Source organism: Zea mays, chromosome 2 (genome assembly GCF_902167145.1).
Source record: "Zea mays cultivar B73 chromosome 2, Zm-B73-REFERENCE-NAM-5.0, whole genome shotgun sequence".
Lineage (NCBI taxonomy): Eukaryota > Viridiplantae > Streptophyta > Magnoliopsida > Poales > Poaceae > Zea > Zea mays.
Genome location: NC_050097.1, coordinates 155589292 through 155602407, shown reverse-complemented (window position 1 = coordinate 155602407; position 13116 = coordinate 155589292). Strand labels below are relative to the sequence as shown.

At 41.6% G+C, this 13116-nt stretch overlaps 2 protein-coding genes across 2 annotated transcripts; both read right to left on the bottom strand.

Annotated features, from left to right (window-relative positions):
- Positions 1-4230: 4230 nt before the first annotated feature.
- Positions 4231-7548, bottom strand: LOC103649007 (protein argonaute MEL1). The gene is made up of 5 exons (XM_023301787.1): positions 6864-7548; positions 6570-6643; positions 6408-6502; positions 6292-6323; positions 4231-4734 (listed from the first exon to the last, which is right to left on the bottom strand). The coding sequence occupies exons 1-5, from the start codon at positions 7015-7017 to the stop codon at positions 4661-4663; spliced, it is 429 nt and encodes a 142-aa protein (XP_023157555.1). The 5' UTR covers positions 7018-7548; the 3' UTR covers positions 4231-4660.
- A 3884-nt stretch (positions 7549-11432) lies between these two features.
- Positions 11433-12807, bottom strand: LOC111589229 (probable receptor-like protein kinase At1g30570). The gene has a single exon (XM_023301659.1). It carries the CDS (start codon positions 12801-12803, stop codon positions 11586-11588), a length of 1218 nt encoding a protein of 405 aa, XP_023157427.1. The 5' UTR covers positions 12804-12807; the 3' UTR covers positions 11433-11585.
- Between the last annotated feature and the right edge of the window lie 309 nt (positions 12808-13116).

The window sequence follows — 13116 nt, the reverse complement described above, 5'->3', positions numbered from 1 at the left end:
GGCTTGTGCGGCCGCTGGCATGGGGTTCTTTGGGCAAATGCTGGCGAACTCGTGCTCGGGCTGGGTCAGGGACGCGCAGGGGTGTACGGTCGAGACCGAGGTGGGATTTATAGCTGTGGGCGCGTGCATGGGCGCGGGGTTGACACGGCATGGGGCTGCGCGCGTGGGCTGAGCGCCGAGGGCGTGCTCTAGCGTTGATAGGGCGCGTCGAACACGTGGTCGTGTTCATCTGCCCAAGTTCTTGCGCCTGTAGAGGTCACAAACATGCGAATCTCGCCAAGGGTCTTGTGCAAGATTTCTTCCTGGCACCTAGGGCTAGCTAGTTCGTGTAAGTTCCAAGGGAAGATCTTCCCTAGCTTAGAAGATATGGGGCACCAAGTCTTGTCTGTCTGCACTATTCACCAACGACAAAAAGGATGCCAAACTGTGTCAAATGGCCCTGGTTTGGTTTCAAATTTTTCAGGGGTGTGCCTTGGGTAGTTTGGCCACTTTTTGTTATTTGGACCAAGTGGTTTTGGTGCCAGCACAAGGGTGAACACATCTGATCTTTAGGCTAGGGTTGATTTTGTGACTTAGAGAAAATTTGGATGGCTCTAGTGTGCTCTCCACTTAGTGAATTGATTTGGGGTTTTTGTGGGGCTTTTTTGTAATATCTACCTTAATACATTTTGTAGGTTTACTAATATACTTCATCTTTGGTAAAGGTTTCCTTTCATGATTTGGCCATTTGCATAATCTTTTCCCTGTTATCCAATGTTTAGGGTTTAATGGCTCAAGAGGGAATTTAGGGTTTTAGAATCTTTTTCAGGGGTGAGAATGTATGAAGTCTAGGGTATCTCTCTTATTATGATCAATACTTAGCTTAGCCATGATTACAAAGCTTTTAGTGCCTTCCCTTTCCAATTTGACATATTGGATAATAGACCATAGGTGTGTTCATTGGGCCAGGATCTTGGGTAACACCTGGGGTGTTACAGAATCTTCACTCTTTTCTGCTTCGGAGCACTTGAAGGAGATTTTAGAGCACTTTTCCTCTTTTGACCTTTCCCTCGGGCAGGAAAATAGTCATCAGGATAGATAAAACCAATAACATCAAACAACCTATTTAACCTTCTCTTTCCTCGGGCACCAAATGCGGTATTCATAGCTTTGTCTTTAGCCTTCGTATAAGCTCCCAACATTTCATCACAAGTTGCCTCAATAGCTTCAAGCCATTCATCATCAGGTTCACCAAACTGATTCCTGTATCGATATGTATATTTTAGATATACCAAACCACCTTTTCCGGCACTCTAGCTTGACCCGACCTCAATCTCCTTTGGCATTTCCATTTACAAGGGCCAAACTTTGAAAGTTATATGCTCCTGGACCAAATCTTTGGTGCAAATGTAACTACACACAACATTAAATGCTACCAAGCAGGCTTGGGCCTCTTATGTTTTCACAATAGCTGGCCTTTTTTGCCGGAGCGAGATCAGATAGTCCACTGAATTATACCCTTAATGTCCTCCCTCTTGTCCAAGTCATTCTTTACATAGAACCATCGCTTAATCCATGAGCCAAGCCATTTCTGTCAAAAAGTTGGAACATGAAACTTGGCATCTGACCACTATACAAAGGTGTAGCAACCAAAGTTGGTATGATATTGCCCTTTTTTGGTAGCTTTTATTTGATAAAACACCTTGTGGATGTTGCAAAAACAGTCAGCATTTGGCTCCAAACCCTGACTCCTTACTACCCAGATAAAAATCTCAACCTTAATTAGAGCTTCGGGAGTAAGCTGATGAAGGTATATTTCGAACCTTTTTAGAACCTCGACCAACATTTTGTGAAGAGGAAAGCGTAGCCTAGCCTTCAAAAAGCTTTGGTAAACAACTACTTCGTCTTTTTAGGAAGAGAGACAATGGTCTCTCCACTAGACCTCACTATGGAAACATCGTGAAAATATTTACCTTTCATAGCTTCAATATGTCCTCTCTTCATAATTGATTTCCCAAAGTTAACATGACTTGGTTTCTAGGGTCGCTCTTCGGTATCATCAGCATCACTCTCGAAATCAAAATCCTCATTATCTTCATAGTGTTACTCTTCTCCATGGCCTCATGAAACCCGACAAGCGCAAGCTCCTCACTCTTGCTCCCCTCGGCCATCTTAGCGAAAACTAAAAACAACCGAAGCTAAATCAAGTGTAACTCTCAGTGACAACCTATGGCTCAAAGCAACAAAACGGCCGAATGTCATGATAAATACTTTATGGTGTTCATTCTATTTATACGCAAAGTCCAGAGTCTGGGATGAGTAAAAATGGTGGGAGATGAAGAAAAAAAACTACCACTGTAGAGTGGCCCCACATTTCAGAAATTTTACTGTTTTGCGACGGGAAGTTGTTTTTTTGGACCTTCAGGCCTCCGTTCATTTCATAGTCTGAGTTCGTTGCAAGGAAACGAACTAATACTGCGAGGGGCTATTGTTGGGGGCCTTCGAACTTTGAAGGTCCTAAAAAACACACAGTTAACCACTTCTAAGTGTTGCAGGTGATTCGACAATAGCCACCTTCGGAACAAATCAAGAAAAAGATGAAGGCATTAGCTTCGTCATAACAATACGGGAAGACGAAGATAGAAGTCAAACGAGGCCGGAAGAAGGTGTTTACAAGATTCTGATGACAAGATGATAGAGATAGAAGACAATAATACCCTTGTGTCATTTGTGAACCATATATACAAGCCTTGTGGACATACTTGTAATTTCATACGAAGCTATATCTCTCCCCTATAAATAGAGAAACAATGTCATGCATAAATTCACCTTTTTCGGAGGGGGGAATACCCCCATTTGTTCAGTTTCTGAAGTTACCTTCAAGCTCTCATTCGTGTAAAAGCTGAAGGTATGCTTGTAATTGTTTATCACATTGCAAGGAATTAAATTTGAGATGAATAAGTAGATAAGTTAGAGGACTTGTTTTGTAATATTTGCACTTTAGATAAGTTAGATATGCAAATTCTTTATTCGTCACCTTTTTCATATGACCTTCGGAAAAAGGTTAAATGGAGGGAGAAGCGGGCAAAGTACTAATTTATGTTGTCTTGTTTTTGACATCCCTAAGGATTCAAAAGCAAGAGCCCAACATTACGCATTCGGTTTTGTCCCTAAAACCTGGTGTGAATAAAGTGATATCAAAGCTATACTGACTTTAGATTGTTAGACTAGTTAGAAATGGAAAGTCCAGTCTGTTTAAAATATGCTTATTTTGTTCTTACAAATTTATTTTATTAATCTTGTCTCTTTAAATTCAACTAAGATGACACTTTCTTCTTGTTGTAACATACCGTCCACTCTTGGACCGGCGGTATTTACTCCTGACAATACATATATAACACTTGTAGCCAGTCGTGCACGTAGGCTGACACTAGTTCAGCATAAACGACAACATTAAAAAAGAAAAGGAAAAGCAACGGTGTCACTCAAGTAGCCATGGTGTTGCTTGGTTTATATAATTATAATAAGATGTAACAGATAATATTAAATCGTATTTATTTAAGTCCAACCATATATATTTAAATAACACACTAAAAATGAATACAGGTCTACTCAAACTTATAACCACGGTAAATCATTATTATTACCATTTACGTTACCGTCCGTGAACCAAACAGATAAACCCACAAGCATTACAAAATATAGGAAACTATATTATTTATCAACCATGCCATACCCAACAACATAGACTTTTGTATCTGCCGCTACCCCAGCAAAACATATTTAGGCTGCCTCCAACAGCTATCCTGTCACATCCTCATTTTGTTCTTACAAATTTATTTTATTAATCTTGTCTCTTTAAATTCAACTAAGATGACACTTTCTTCTTGTTGTAACATACCGTCCACTCTTGGACCGGCGGTATTTACTCCTGACAATACATATATAACACTTGTAGCTAGTCGTGCATGTAGGCTGACACTAGTTCAGCATAAACGACAACATTAAAAAAGAAAAGGAAAAGCAACGGTGTCACTCAAGTAGCCATGGTGTTGCTTGGTTTATATAATTATAATAAGATGTAACAGATAATATTAAATCGTATTTATTTAAGTCCAACCATATATATTTAAATAACACACTAAAAATGAATACAGGTCTACTCAAACTTATAACCACGGTAAATCATTATTATTACCATTTACGTTACCGTCCGTGAACCAAACAGATAAACCCACAAGCATTACAAAATATAGGAAACTATATTATTTATCAACCATGCCATACCCAACAACATAGACTTCTGTATCTGCCGCTACCCAGCAAAACATATTTAGGCTGCCTCCAACAGCTATCCTGTCACATCCTCTATCTGATCCGTTATTTTAAACCTTACTCTGCAAACAGTGTAATCTACGGCGCAAATCGCTATTTTACATGATGTGCCGCGACAAGCTATGACACAATTGATGCACGCACATTATAGGGCTCTCCATATCTACTAGATCAGGTGGCGCCCATTCGGGCGCCCTATCCAACACAGGCTCCATCCAGCACAAGGAACAAACGGGAGTGAAGCGGCGCATAGGAACAAACCATAACAGGAGGTATATATATATAGTATTGGGAGCCATAGTCGGGCCAATCCACATAGTTATGTACATAAACCTAACGTAGTAAACTATAAGTGCAACTCTTCATCCAAAAAAGTGAGCACACCATCTGTCATATGTTCAAACTCCAGGTTTGTCGAGGCTACAAACAACAAATACAAGAACGTGAGTATAAAAGCTCCATAAATACATGTGTCATGTTCCATCCACCAAAAAATTGGCATATGAAATCTTCTAATTCACAAGTACCAGATATCTAATGTCCTTATTATCTATCCATATGACTATGAGGTACCTCAAGTAAACTGTTTTCTAAAATTTACACTATTCTTGGCTTTGACATGAATGTGGTCAAACTTTCTCGCCTCTTAATGAAAGGCAATTGAGACCTCATAGTCATATGGATAGATAATAAGGACATTAACATGTACATTTGTGAGACCAACAACACAAACAATTTGGTGAGCAAATCTGGCATGTAAGGCAATTGATTTGGTATGGAAAAAGCAATTTCAAGCACTTGGCCATTTAGACATCCTCGCCCAGGTGATATCAACCAGTGTTTCGTAACTTCATCAACATTCAACAAGATTTGAATAACTCATAAGAAACTCTAGTTTTAAAAAGTTCCAACTCTGAAATAATCTTAAGCATCTGCAAGTGTTTAACGTGGTAGGAAATGCGACAGAGAAGATAAAAAAGAAACTGCCAACGATATACAACTATTATCATTATTATTCCCTATACTGGAATGAGCCGCTATATACTGGAATGAGCTGCTATGTACTGGAATACAAGCACTGATAATAAACTGTACGCAACAACTATGTACTGGAATGGGTTGCTTTTTAAACAAGTTTAGGGGGGAGGGTTGGTAGCAGCAAAATAGGCTGAGGCTTTGTTCTACAACTGCAATGGACAACAAATCAATAACCGGGTATGCAAAAAAAAATGGGGATGAAAGGATACGAGGTGTCTCAACTTTTGGTAAGTTTGATACATGCATGTATTGTTTCCATTTTGCATTTGTACGGCTGGTCCTCAACAATCATCTTATCCTAGCCGAATCATTGGCCCTAGCAGCTGCCTGCTTGTAGCTAAATCACTGGAAGAGTAAGAAGTACAAGAAGGGAAAATGTAGGTACAGAAAAAAACATGGTCTATTCTATTATGGGGAACTGCCACTATGCATCACAAACTGAAATCATGATCATTGTAAATGAAAAACTGGTAGCACAAGCACCAGGAATTTAGAATAGTGAAGTAAGTTTATGGTATTCGAAGAGAAAATTTGTTCATGGTATTTAAGAATGAAGAGATATAGGAGTTGAAATGTGATTCAACTTTATTTATTTAGCATCAAAGTCTGGGCCATTTCTTTTGAATGGTTTTTGTCTCAGTTCATCAATCTCAGACAGGTGGTACATGAAGACTAAAAAGTAAGCAAAAATCTAGACAGAAAAGGTATAGGTCAAACAAACAAGAAACATTTCAGAAAAAAAGCTATGGCACTTTCAGTCACACAAATAGAAGCATCAGCCTAAACAGAAAAAAAAGAACATGGTCTATTCTATTATGGGGAACTGCTACAATGCATCACAGACTGAAAGCCAGGATCACTGTAACCAATAAGAAATGAAGCAACAATACACTTGACTAATCACACAAAGAACTTGGTGAAACTGGCATATAGACTTACCAATTGAGACAGCGTGCGTGCATCGTGCGTATCTGCATTTGCAAAACAACAACAAAAAAACTTGAGTTCAGATGGCAGCAAATATATATTGGGGATCAGGATCAAGCTAAGCTTACGTGTAGCACAGGTTGTTTGTAAGTATTTGCAGCCCATCAGCCGAGAAACGGTTTTCATCGTAGAGGACATGATAGTGTATTGGCCTGCTGGTTCCCTGGAGAAACGAATCTACATTCAGAGGGACGAATATAACACACTATCAAGTACCTGCTAAAACATACCTGAATTCCAGCATGGCTACAAAGGTAGAAATCAAACTCCCGCGGATGACAAATCTCGGTATCAACCACAGTTCCTGTGTATTTTAACAGGAAGAAAAGAGTCACAAATTACAGCCAACATGCATGTATGTGTTCAAAATAGTATCATGCTTGTGTTAGAAGTGGAGATCTCCCAAAGATACAGTATGGCTAATGTGGCGGTTGTCATTAAACCAACCAGGGTCCAATCTCAGTGACAAGCAAATGCTAATGCTAAGGTTGTCATTAAACAAGGATGAACATCACAGTACTAACCAGGAAGAATGTTCCCACTTCTGTCAGTAACATCTCTCCTTCCATGAACTCTAGGGAAGAGCCTTGTGTGGTGCCTTTTCTGTATTACGACAAATGTCACTGGGGGTAGATACCCATCTTCCAGAGAGGCACAAGCCTTCCTTATCGCGTCCATTTCAAGGATCAAAACATAGTTGAATTGTCCTTCACTTATTCCATCCCTAAATAAACAAAACAAAAGCAAAGGAAGTCACGAAATGAAGGCTTCATCCATGTATTTGCTTTCCTTTTGCAAGACAGTACAAGCCATGGTATCCCTGGGAAATCTGATTCACTTCTTGAAGTTTTTGAAGGCTGTTGTGTCATCTAGTTCTCCTCTGATGTCCAGAGGATATGGCTCCCCATTGACCACGACGAACGGATTCATCTCAAGAAATGAGAAATCCGTATGGAGATGGAGCATAATTATTATAAACATGGCAAATAAGAAAATATAGGGACATGAAAATTTCTTAATTCACTACAGCAGGCAAATAAACATTTCCCAAATCTGTGGAAGAGAGTAAATACTCCTTTAATGAAGTCACCAAATTTTCTGTGTGGCTGATCAGCAAATAGGTTCCTCAACTTCACTGAACCTTGAAGTGAGCATGATCTAGTTTGCAAAAGGTTCACATGAAGAAAATTGGTGAACATTAGAAAGTGAATTTGGAAACAACCTGAAGTTATGCATATAGCGGCACTAATCATCATTTATCGTAATAACATCTGCAAGGTAACGTGTAGCCGTCAGCACAGAGGCTTGTCTCAGAATTTGAGAAATCAGGCTAGTGCCTGCCAGCAGTGGGAACATGCACGCACGCCAAATCAGATGTGCCAACAAACAGCTGCATCACCAAACCAATTCTTTTTGGATTGTCAAATGGTCACTTGAGTATTCGTTTGAGAGAAGAGAAGATGTCCACTTCAGTGGACAACTGGGCAATTTGACAGTGAAAAAGACAGTAGGGTTCAGTCCAGATATGGTGCTCTTGGCTGTAGAGGAAGCACCAGCAGAGGGCCAAGTTGCCCCCCAGTCTATAATTCTATCGCAACTTGGGCCATGGATTAAATTCCAGGGGGGATCATGGCAGGGACAAAGAGGGTGAGGAACTTTATCCTATGTTTTTGGGTCCCCAGTGCATGCGTGTGGCTGTATGGAATTTTTTTATTGTACAAGCACAATTTCCCCCAGATATTATAGCCCCCCAAATGGCCAACTCAACCACAAGAGAAGATAATGAGATTATAACTGGTGTACAGCAGTACAGTTACAATACACATAATACTTGCAGCAATTTTCAATGGTAAGTATAATGGAACCGTTTCTGAGCTGTAACGTGTGGTCTTGTCTTGTCTTGTGATACGGTTAATGCGTTTTTCAATTGCCAGTGCATACAATTTAGGTACAGCAAGTACCTGTTAGAATTTAGGCAGCAAGTTGGTGACCTCTGTTCCTTTAAGAACTTGCTCTGCTTATGCATCCTAAGCGACTCTGGATTTTTGAAGAATCTGATTGGTATTTTATCTTATATCAGGAGGCTCCTATATCCAAAATGCCACAATTCACCAAGCTTGTTTATATCAGATGGCTATATAGAAGTCATCAGTGTTCACTATTCAGTTATACCATTAACACCAATTCCAATAGCGAAATAGAAACTGTAAGCACATACCTTTAATACTTATAATTCTGAAGTAATACATGACTAACAATGGCTTGTACTGTCTTGCAAAAGGAAAGCAAATACGATACTTGCAAACATGATTGGTCCCCAAATCAGCAACTGGTCAGGTAAAGTAGTGGTCAAATTTGTCACAAAAGAACATGGCTCGTATGAGATCAAAACATTGTTGATATGCCCTTTTTCAATATTTCTATGTATGCAGGAAAGCAGCGATGACCTGTTTGCAAAGTTCAAAAATCTCAAACAGAGGATTATTTGATCTATTGTTGATCTTTTGCCACGTGTCTAGGATTTGCAGCCAACTTATTATTAGGTTTTCTCCCTTTCGTTTCAAATATTACTGAAGGGGTAAAGAAGGTCATGTATCTAAATTGTCTCCTCATGAGGTCTGTTATCAGACCTCAAGTTTGGCTGGTGCGCTTCTTCAGGTCACTATGTTTTTTACTCAATCCTATGTGTATATTGTCGAGTAAAGCTTTAAAAAGGCAAATACGATTAGCATCTTCTCACTCCTATGCAAGTTTCTGAGTACTACTTGCTACTATCCAGTTAACATTTCAGATACCATATGTTAAGCACTTAAGCTTGAGCCTTCTGTGAGTCTAGTTGAGCTACAGCTCAACTTAACTGACCTTCAACGACGCTATCCCTTTCTTTTTCGAACCCTGTTTTTATAATGTAGCACACACAACCCCACAAAAAAGAGGACATATGTACAGATTGTCATGTGCAGAGTATTATAATGTTCTCTTGAAATAAATATAGCCTCACCTATTTGCATTAAAAAAAGGCTGCACTTGAAGGTGCTGCTCCTCCTTCGACCTTGTGAGCTGGTGATCATGGCCTCGCAGCCAATGCCGACCATGCTGCCCCCGCTAATAACTAACATCGCTCGAGTGTCCACAGCCCTTCACAGGAAGCTTGGGGAAATAAATGAGGAATACAACTACAAACTACTGGGTTCCCTTGAGAGTTCATGTAGTTGTATTCCTCCCAGTAGTTTGTAGTTGTATTCCTCATTTATTTCCCTGCAAACAACTGGTTTTGTAGCTATATTTTTCTCCTTTCTTAATACAATTCTAAGCACCTTCCTGCGTGCAGATCCAAGAAACATTTCCGATCAGTGTAAATACAGGAAAGAACCATTTGTATCAGGTGGGAGACAAGCGTGGAGGAGCATTTGCAATAACACTTTAAGATAGATGGAGGAAAAAGTGACGTGAAATGGCAAGGCCAACTTTCGTGTTGTAAAGACTGATCAACCAAAACATTAGGATACTGCAAGACCTTGGTGCAAATAACGGAACTGGTCTGGTTTAGAGTTCAGGCTGAGTTATTATTGAACGCGTAAAGATATGATTATTTGTGTTTACAACACATGGAATTTGTCAACAGTTCAAAAATCGAGACAGTTGGATTGTCTGGAAGTTACAAAGAATACCATTTGTTTATTTAAAATTATTTTCAGTAAGTAAATCTAATTTCATACACACAGAAAAACAACAATGAGGCCTAGTCTAGATACAACCAGCAATTTATGATCAACACTTGGATAGCAATCAACAAACAACAATCTCCTTATAAATCAATGTCAGAAACCAGCTATGCTATTTTTCATCTAAAATTTACTTCACTCCAATGTCAACAATTGAATGGCGAAATACATATACAAAGGCTATGAGTTGTAGTTCTATAAACTACCACTAATATTTCTAGACAACCTTTTTATGTCTTCTCAATAGATTTGTCATGCAGTCTTCTAAACTACACAAGTGTTTAGATCGAACTCAACGTAATAAAAGCCTCGCCGTTGGGAGGCAATATTGTGCATGACAAATTGAAGCTCTAGAAATCCAAATACCTCTACACTCTTGACATACTGTAACATGATTTTTCATGCATGTGGCAATTGATCGAGCACCTTGTAGGCATAACAGATACTATTGTAGGAGAAGGAGCTTAACTACCACTGTTGACGCGCTCAACATCTTGCCAGCAGTGGACACTGTGTGGCTGGCCAACTGCTGACTGCTGTTCACAGTGACCTTGCGTCGTCATCGAGAATCATGGTTGTGGACCACCTGTTCGTGGCGACCCAGCGCCGCTGTTGGCCGCACCTGGTCATCCCCAAGAAACTGGGTGCTGCAAATCAAGAAACCGAGAACCTGACAATGCACCCAACCCCAAGAGACCCATGCGAAGCTAGAAACAAACCCAAACCTCCTCGTCATCGTTGTCGTTATCGTCCTCGGGTGGAGGTGGTGAACGTGGCCGAGAAGAATAGGGTTCCCGTTGCGGCGCGGATCTCTTGGCCAAGAAGAAGAGGGTCATCGGGCAGATCTAGCTCCCACCTGCCGCCGCCGCTAGGGTCATCCACCGACATCTCCGAGGACGGCGAGCTGGCGTCCTCTTCCTATATGCCACGTTCCCCAGCACCTGCTCCAGCGCGCGCCCGCCTCTCGCCCCTACCGCCGCCACCCCTCAGATCTGGCTCCCACATGTCCTCGTTGTTGGGGCTATACTCCAGCATCTGCGACGACGGCGGCTCCCACTTAACCGGCATGCGGGACACGAAGGAGGGCAAGGCAGAGGACGCCGTTGGGGGATCTGGGAAGGGGAGGCGCCCCTCGCGCGGTAGGGACATATGAGATGGAGGACGAGTGGGGCGGGTGATGTGGAGGACGAGTGGGCAGAGGCGTGGAGAGGCGGACGTGAGCTCACGACGGTCCTGGTTCGCTAAATTGAATTAAAGATTTCGCGTCCGAGACATGGGCCACGCGTCGCGTGCGTGTTAGTGGAGAGTCCGTGGAACGCGGAGAGAGCTCGAATGCTTGGCGTCTTTTAACTATAAGTAATACAAGATAGTACTAGTTCAACCTGAGCAGAGCCCACCATCTAGTAGCTAGAATTGACGACACAAAAAAGAAAAGAAAAGAAAAGAAAAGAAAAGAAAAGCAACGCAGATCACCCCTCCGATCCCTCGAATCGGTTGGCTGAGGAGAGAATTGATGCATGATCAGAAACAGTTCTCGTCTTCACTGATGCTCTCGAGCTCGACAGGACCTTTCATCTTCATGGCATTGCCATTGCGACCCTGCAGGAATCGACTTCCGGACAGGCGGGCCGCACGGCTCGTGGATGTGGCGGAGAGTTCATGAGATACGCTTGGACTTCTCTCGTAAGTTTTACCTTGGGACCGTTCCAAAGCTTTGACTTTCTTCTCCTGAGAAGAGACGGCGGCATGACCAGACTCACCCGAGTTTTCAGCAGCCACACTGGCGCTGCCATGGACAGACTCATCTGGTGGGTTTCCAGCACGAACCATGCCCAGCTCCCACTCCAGGTCTCTGAGCACCTCTTCCATCGTTGGCCGCTCCGCGTTCTCTTCTGCCAGGCACCTTAACACAATGCTGCCAAACATGGCCAGATTATGCGGGTGGGTTGTGTCTCGAATCTTCTCGTCGACGATTTCGGCCACATTCCCTTCCTCCAGCATTTTCTTTCCCCAGCATACCAAGTTCACCTTCTCCGCTGAAAGTCTGTGGTCAATCACTGCCCTGCCACATAGCACCTCTAGCAGGACGGCTCCAAAAGAGCCAACATCAGACTTGACTGACAGATGCCCCGTCATCCAATATTGTAAATCAAGATAGCCAATGGTGCCTATCACTCGAGTGCTGACATGAGTTTTGTCCAACTCGGGACCTGCCTTTGACATGCCCAGGTCACCCATCTTGGCGCAGAGGTTCTCATCCAGCAAGATGTTTAAAGACTTGACATCACGGTGGATAATGCCATTGGAATGCAGATAGTTCAGCCCCTTCGCTGCTCCCGTCGAAGCCTCCAACCGCTGCTCCCAGCTGAGTGGAGGCTTATTGGAGCCATACAGATGGCTCTGTAGAGTACCTTCTTTCATGTACTCATAAACCAAGATCATCTCACCCTTTTCGTCGCAGTACTTGATCAGAGAAACCAAATTGGGGTGTTCCAGCCTGAACAGCAGCTCCTTCTCGAATTCGAATTCTTCTGCTCCTTGACGTGAATCCTTGTCCCTTCGCTTCACAGCCACCTCGGTCCCATCTTTCAAATATCCTCGATAAACCTTCCCAAACCCTCCACTTCCAATGACATTTTCGTCATTGAAATTGTTTGTCGCTTCTCGTACATCATGGAGGGAAATATAATGCTCATCTTTTCGTTTAGGCTTTCCCATTAGCCGACGCATAAGACCCATGATGATAACCTGAGTAAAAGCAAGTCATGTTAACCCGAGTTCAAGTATAGAGCAATGCTGATGTGAAATGTCTATCTCTATCAATCCATCATTTTATTATTATTATTATTATTATTATTATTATTATTATTATTATTATTATTATTATTATTATTATTATTATTATTATTATTATAACTACTACTAAACTTTGCACATGTTAATAACTTTACTCCATGTAATTCTGTGAGATGTTTCCAAAATTCTGACTGGGTACTCTAAATAAGTCAAATCCTTATTGACATTCAGTTCTTCCATGGGTAACTGTTCTTCC